At 26.8% G+C, this 6,541-nt stretch overlaps 1 protein-coding gene across 1 annotated transcript; it reads left to right on the top strand.

Annotated features, from left to right (window-relative positions):
- The first annotated feature begins 3,690 nt into the window (after nt 1-3,690).
- On the top strand, nt 3,691-6,015 carry LOC122721319. The gene is made up of 3 exons (XM_043948543.1): nt 3,691-3,882; nt 3,969-4,049; nt 5,804-6,015. The coding sequence occupies exons 1-3, from the start codon at nt 3,769-3,771 to the stop codon at nt 5,813-5,815; spliced, it is 207 nt and encodes a 68-aa protein (XP_043804478.1). The 5' UTR covers nt 3,691-3,768; the 3' UTR covers nt 5,816-6,015.
- Nucleotides 6,016-6,541: the final 526 nt, after the last annotated feature.

The following is a 6,541-nucleotide window of genomic DNA, read 5'->3' as shown; positions in this document are numbered from 1 at the left end:
CATGAAATTGCATAAATATTGAAAAACAAAAGATAAACAATATATGTTCAGATCTCTCAATCCATAAAATAACTAAAGTTTCATCTAATCTTCAATTAGAAAAAGAGGTTTCAGCCACTCATGGCTGAAACAAAATAAAAAATAAAAGAAAGAGAAGAAGAAGATGAAACAAAATAAAAAATAAAAGAAAGAGAAGAAGAAGAAGAGTGGCCGGCTGTTTGGAGTGAAGGAGGCCTTGCTTGCCGAATGTGTGGGAGAGAGGAACCAAGAGGCGGCTCCTTTGTGATTCTTTTATATGTACAAGTGTTGCCCTAGATCTCATTGATGAGGTAGATCCTTTTTTTGAATTTTGAATGTGCATATTCTTCAGATTTGGCTTCCTAAATAAGACAAAAACTTCTTGAAGATTTGAAATTGGAATTTCAAACTACTCTGCTGAATGTATTTTCCTCATTTATCTCCTCTTCAACTGCAACTTGGCTTGTGCAAACATGCTTGTTCTCCTTCATCCTATTTTAGGCAGTTTTAAAGGCATTTTTACCAATTTACCTTTTACACCGTTTTTTACAAAATAAGATCAAAATTATAGAATTAGGTAGAAAAAATGTAAATTAAAATTAATAACAATTTAATAAAATGATTTAAATTTGGTCTGATAAGACTTCTAAGCTGTTCTAAATTTTCAAGAAAAGAGAATGATTGCAGTTAAGATTTTAGAACAAAAGGTGAATGTATACTACTCATTTCAATGGTTAAGATCATTTAATCAAATGATCAAACAGTTCAGATAAAATTACATGAAAAAAGAGAGAGAGAAAAAAAAAAGAAACTAAGGATCAAACACTAAATTTTTGCTTATTAAAAAAAAGCCTCTTATCTACCTAGTAACATTTAATTGACAAATAAAAAGCTCTCTTCAATAATATATATTGGTTCCGTTTTCATCGATTTTTTTTAGAACCAAATCAAACTGAACCGAACTAAATCGATAAAATTAAATTTTAAAAAAATACAATTGAACCAAATTTTTTATTCAGTTTGATTTAATTGGTTTATTTAGTTCAAATCGATTAATGCTCACTTTTAGTATTAGGCCGTTAATAAAGAATGATAATTCTACTGTTAAAAAACACTTACATAGCAAATAAGAAAGAGATATTATTTTGACATAAATTAAATTAAAAAATTTTAAATAAAAATAATAAAATCAAATAATATATATATTTTTATATTTTTTAAAAAAATATTTTAAAAAATTATTTATTAACAATTAAATTTTACTTATTACATCAGTATTTTTTAATGATACCAGAAAATTATTGTTATTTGCTAATAATGTGATACCACTAAATATTATTTTAATATAAATTAAATCATAAATTTTAAAATGAAAATGAATAAAATCACAAAATTAACTTAAGTTAGTATTTAATTTAGTGGATAAGTGACCAATCATAAATAAAATAAAATATTTTATCAAGTGAACATCGTATACGTTATTCCAAAATTAATATTAACTCTATTCTCTTTTAGAAAAAAACTAAAAAATTGATATTACACTAAGTAAATTTACAAGATAAAATACAAAATATTTATAAAGTTCATATAAATTCTTACAAGATAAAATATCACTAGTAAATTATAAAATAAAATATAAATTTTTCTTGAAATTTAATTTATTTTTATAAATAAAATTATTTTACTTAATTTAAAATTAAATAACCATAGAAACTACCAACATTAGTCCCAGCTTATTAATTGTAAGAACTTGCTTTTTATCCATTTGAGTTCCAATATCAGAACCCTTCACCATTTGTGGAAGCTTACCCTAATCTTCTTCTAAGTCCCATTCAGCAATATCAGAATTCTCCACCATTTATGGAAGCAAACCCTAATCTTCTTCTAAATCCCATTCCTAACCAGCAAGGTGATCAGGAGAGCAATGATAATAATAATAGCTGGAATTGTATTAATGGGTCTTGTTCTTGAACAAGCAGGAGATCATCTCAACTGGATTTCTCCATTTTCAGTGGAATTTTAATTTCAGACCATTTGCTTTGGTTTAATCTCATATCGATTTACGAATTGAATCTCATATCAATTTACATATTGAATTTCATATTGATTTAAACACTTCTCATACAAAATTATTTTATTTTAAATCGATATGAAATTCAATGCGTAAACCAATTCCATATGTAACTTTTATATTGTAATCACAACGGTAGTTAAGAACTATGATTGAGTTTCCATGATCTTCCTTTTTTAAAATCTTTAATTCGATATCACAAATTTTAGTTTTAATATTAACTTATTATAATAATTATTTATAAATAACAAAAAAAATTATAAAATTTTCACGTGGTTAATCCTCGTCGTCCACTACTATCTACAATAAAATCATTATGAGATCAAATTTTTTAAAATAAGAAACCTATACTTTTATTAAAAAAATAAATTTTAATATAATATAATTTTTTAATAATAAAATATTATTTTTATAATTTAAAATATCAAAAATTTAGTATTTTAATTAATATAAAATTTTTAAAAATTAGATATATTAAATAAAAAATTATTTTTATTATTAAAAATAATATTTTATAGTAAAAATACAATTCATAAAAAAATTAAATTAGATTTATTTTTTCTTTAAATGAAAGTATAAAAACTAAATTTGTGGGTTTTTTCATAATATTTATTTAGATAATTTACAGAAATATTTCTTTCTTTTTTTTGAAATGGAACAGAAATCTTTCTAAAATTTGATAAAACCCATAGAATAATTTTTTATTCAATTTTTAATAATAAATTAATTTCTAAATTTAATTTTCATTTGACAGAATAATATATAATTCTAGTCATAAAAGATATAAATTGTTATTAATGGATCATTGAATAGATGTTTTATATTTTATAATGATCAAAATATCTTTCTAAATAATTAATATTTTATTTATTATTTTAATAATAAAAATTGAGAGATTAATATTTTAATTTTTGAAAATGAGTGAATTTGTGTTTTATCCATTATTTTTTTATTTATTAACATTATAAATAAGTTTAATTTTTAGAATATAAAAATTAATATTCTATAAATATAAAAAATTTTATACTTTAAAATATCATTTAGACAGACTCCAATTATAATATGTGAATATAAAATTAATTTTAATTTTTAAATCTTTAATTTTATAATTATGGAATATATAAATTAATTATTAATTTTTATACTTACAATATTAATTTTATATTTTAAAATTATTTATTATAATAACAAATAAAAAAATGATACCCACAATTTCTTCGATTTTTCAAAATTAAAAATATCTCTTAATTATTTATTATTAAAATAATAAATAAAAATAACCTTTAATTAAAGAAAATATTAGCATTTGAAAGGATATTTTGATTATTAAAATATAAAATTTTTAATCAATAATCAATTAACAGTGATTTATATTTTTCATTAATGAAATAATTATTTTATTAGAAAAAATTAAATTTAAAAATTAATTTATTATTAAAAATTTAATAAAAAAATTAATTTATAAATTTTGTTCGAGATCCCTTTAAATTAACCAATTTATTCCTATTTATTTTAGTTTGAAAGTTTGACTGAATTTATAAACTAATATTTTTCCTTCAACTGTATTGATAAATGCATTTTTAAATAAAAAAAAATTAAAAATAGAACGTGTCACCCTCCTATCTCTCTCTCTATGGTCCGACTCTGGTCTCTGTTTGTCTCCGTTTCGAGAAAATAAGATGCTGAGAACTCGGTTGCTTTGGTTCACAGTGGGATTTTCTGTCTCAGCAGCTGCAATCGGCCATTTCATTTGGAGAGATCTATGGGCTGATAGATATGCCCTTTCCTCTCAAGTACACCCATCTTCTCCCGTTTCTTTATTGCTGCTTTCTTCTCTCTCTTTCTCGTAATTTGCTTGTTTGTCTTCTACTTTTCATAGACGAGGCAGACTTTTGACGCCCTTGAAGCTAGAATCTTGAATCTCCAGTCTTTATCTTCCCAGAATACAAATCCGCCCCAGGTTTGTTTGTGTTTCTACATTTTATTCTCCCTTTTAAAGCATGATATCCAGAAAAGAAAAGGGTTGAAGGAAAAACTAGAAGAATGGAGATAATTTTAGATTTTGGGTTGTTCTGGCATCAATCTAAAAGACAATCATCTGGTTCTCTTCATTGTTTCAGTAAATTTTGATGTGTTCGTAGTGTTAAAACTTTGCCATGTTCATAGATTACTATATGAGATTGCATTATGTGCTGGAGTTGGGATTTAGAGTTTATGAAGAAGGAAAAATATTAAAAAGATGGATAGACTTCTTTGTTGCTTGTTCTGAGAGAAAGAAGGGAAGAATTTAGCATGAGGGATTAGTCCTTTGCTCTAATTTAATTGAAGAAAATCAATGCTTTTTTCTCCCATTTCTAAACTTAGAAAGTTCTCTCATCTCAGAGCAACCAATCTTTTTCATTAGTGGTAGAGTTAGCAACAGCTTGAGGCAAAGAGTCTACCTCATACAGAAGAATTGGGTGTCAGTTAATGGTACTCATGATAATTAAAACTCTTAGGGGTTTTGCTACATTTTACACTAGCTTATCCTGTAATCTTATAGAAGTGTCTGATATTTGTGTATTTAGGAAAAATGTTCATATGTGCTTAATGTCCAATTTGTATGGACAAGCTATATGTCCATGTTTGCAGATCATAACTGGACTAGCTGGTTAAAAAACTTAAATAGAGATGGCCAGAAACAGGTATGGTGGATTCATAGGAACCACTCAACCACCTAAATCTGAAATGGTCAACAAATGGGAAACCTGGCACCCCATCAATTAACATGTTAAGTTGTGAACCTGGTCAGAACTCTTAAGAACTTACCTATGTAGAGCGATGTGTCACTCTGCTAAGGAGGAACATATTTATCTCACTTAGCAGAAAAAAGAAAAATCTTGCTTTGGGTTGTTAGAAAGCTGAACTTATTTCAGGCAAGCCAACTTCATGCTCCTGTTATCATTAGGCCACCATGATTCCCCATATTGAATCTACGTATGTTAAACGATCTTATGTTGAATCCTAATCAAGTAAACAACAATTATATCTCTGGGTTATCCTAATTAACAGCTTAATTATATGAAGGTAGTTTAACTATTTGAGGTGGAACCCTAGCGAAGACTATAACTAAAAACCAATCATTAGTTAGTTATGATCGAGACATCTCACAAAGTAAGTGGTTCCCACATTCTCCACTGAAATGTGAGAGGATTGGGAGGTGAGCTGTTCTTAGATAAATAATTTCTCAAAGTTAGAACACTTAAATTTAAAGGATTGGTCAGATTTGAAAAACTACCCAAAATTTATACCCTTCTTGGTGAAAAATGATAGTTTAAGCTATGAACAAACAAATAAGCAGAAACAATTAAGTTTTTTATTTACTTACTGCCAATTTCATCAAGTTGACACTGATTCTACTTCAGTTGTACTTTTTGAGTTTCCACCTTTAATTCTCTCCTCAACTTAGTTCAAATGAATGAGGTTTTTTTTAAAAATATTGACATATACATTAGAAAAGTTGGGGAATGCTGTGCACATTGTGAGTTGGTTGTTTATTTTGATTCAATGTAAGGGGGGATGAGATAATAAGGGTTTGAACCCCACAATAGCAAATGCAGCCACTTGAATGGCGAAGTTAGTTTTTTATTTATAACTGCTTCATTTATATGATGTTTGTAGTCTTCAATTTGCATCAGATGTTTATTGATCGAATCATACTTTTGTCTCTGGCAGGTTGAAGGTTAGATCTTACATTTAACTGAAAAGACTTGGTGACAGTTCCCTGGAGTCTTTTGTTGCTCAAGCTGTTCTGAGCTTTTGCCCTCATATTGGGGCAGTGTTTACAGTTCAAGTCATGTTCAGTTTACCTATGAAATACTAGAATCTCCAGGGCTTTCAGAAATGTTACCTGGTTGAATAAAAATATATATATATATTTTCTCTTAGTTTATTTTGTTTTACCTTGTCTTCTCCATATATTGATATGGAGCCCCAAAGTATAACGGCAGCTTGTCCAACTTTTCACTCTTCTAAAAGAGAGTACATTGATATGGGTTTGCATTAGTAAGTTGGAAGAATTCCATATTTAAGAGAAGAGAAGGCAAAGTGGAAGGTAACCCATCCAACTACTTATTATCTTCCATTGAAGACAAGCTCTCATGGCTTTTGTTTGAAGCACTCAAGATAGCTAAGTATACGTAAATCTACAACTAGTCTACAAATGGTTTCCTAAAATCAATCCTCCAACCCAATACAAATTGAATGTTACTGAACAAAGAATTCTCCTTGCTCTGCAGATGTTTGAAACCATGAACAAAACAAACGTCTTGTGATATGCTTGAGAGGGTAGATAGAATCATAGGTTGAAAGCGCGTGTAAAATAAATAGCATTATATATATATATATATATATATATTTGAAATGAGAATTGAAAATTGAGAGTAAAATATGAGATTTCTCATATTTATTCAG

Source organism: Manihot esculenta, chromosome 12 (genome assembly GCF_001659605.2).
Source record: "Manihot esculenta cultivar AM560-2 chromosome 12, M.esculenta_v8, whole genome shotgun sequence".
NCBI classification, from domain to species: Eukaryota; Viridiplantae; Streptophyta; class Magnoliopsida; order Malpighiales; family Euphorbiaceae; genus Manihot; species Manihot esculenta.
This window is presented reverse-complemented; position numbering and strand designations above follow the sequence as displayed.

Coding starts and splice junctions, on each gene's coding strand:
- LOC122721319 (XM_043948543.1), top strand. CDS start 3,769: ATGCTGAGAACTCGGTTGCTTTGGTTCACAGTGGGATTTTCTGTCTCA. Junction 3,883..3,968: donor GATATGCCCTTTCCTCTCAA/GTACACCCATCT, acceptor TACTTTTCATAG/ACGAGGCAGACTTTTGACGC.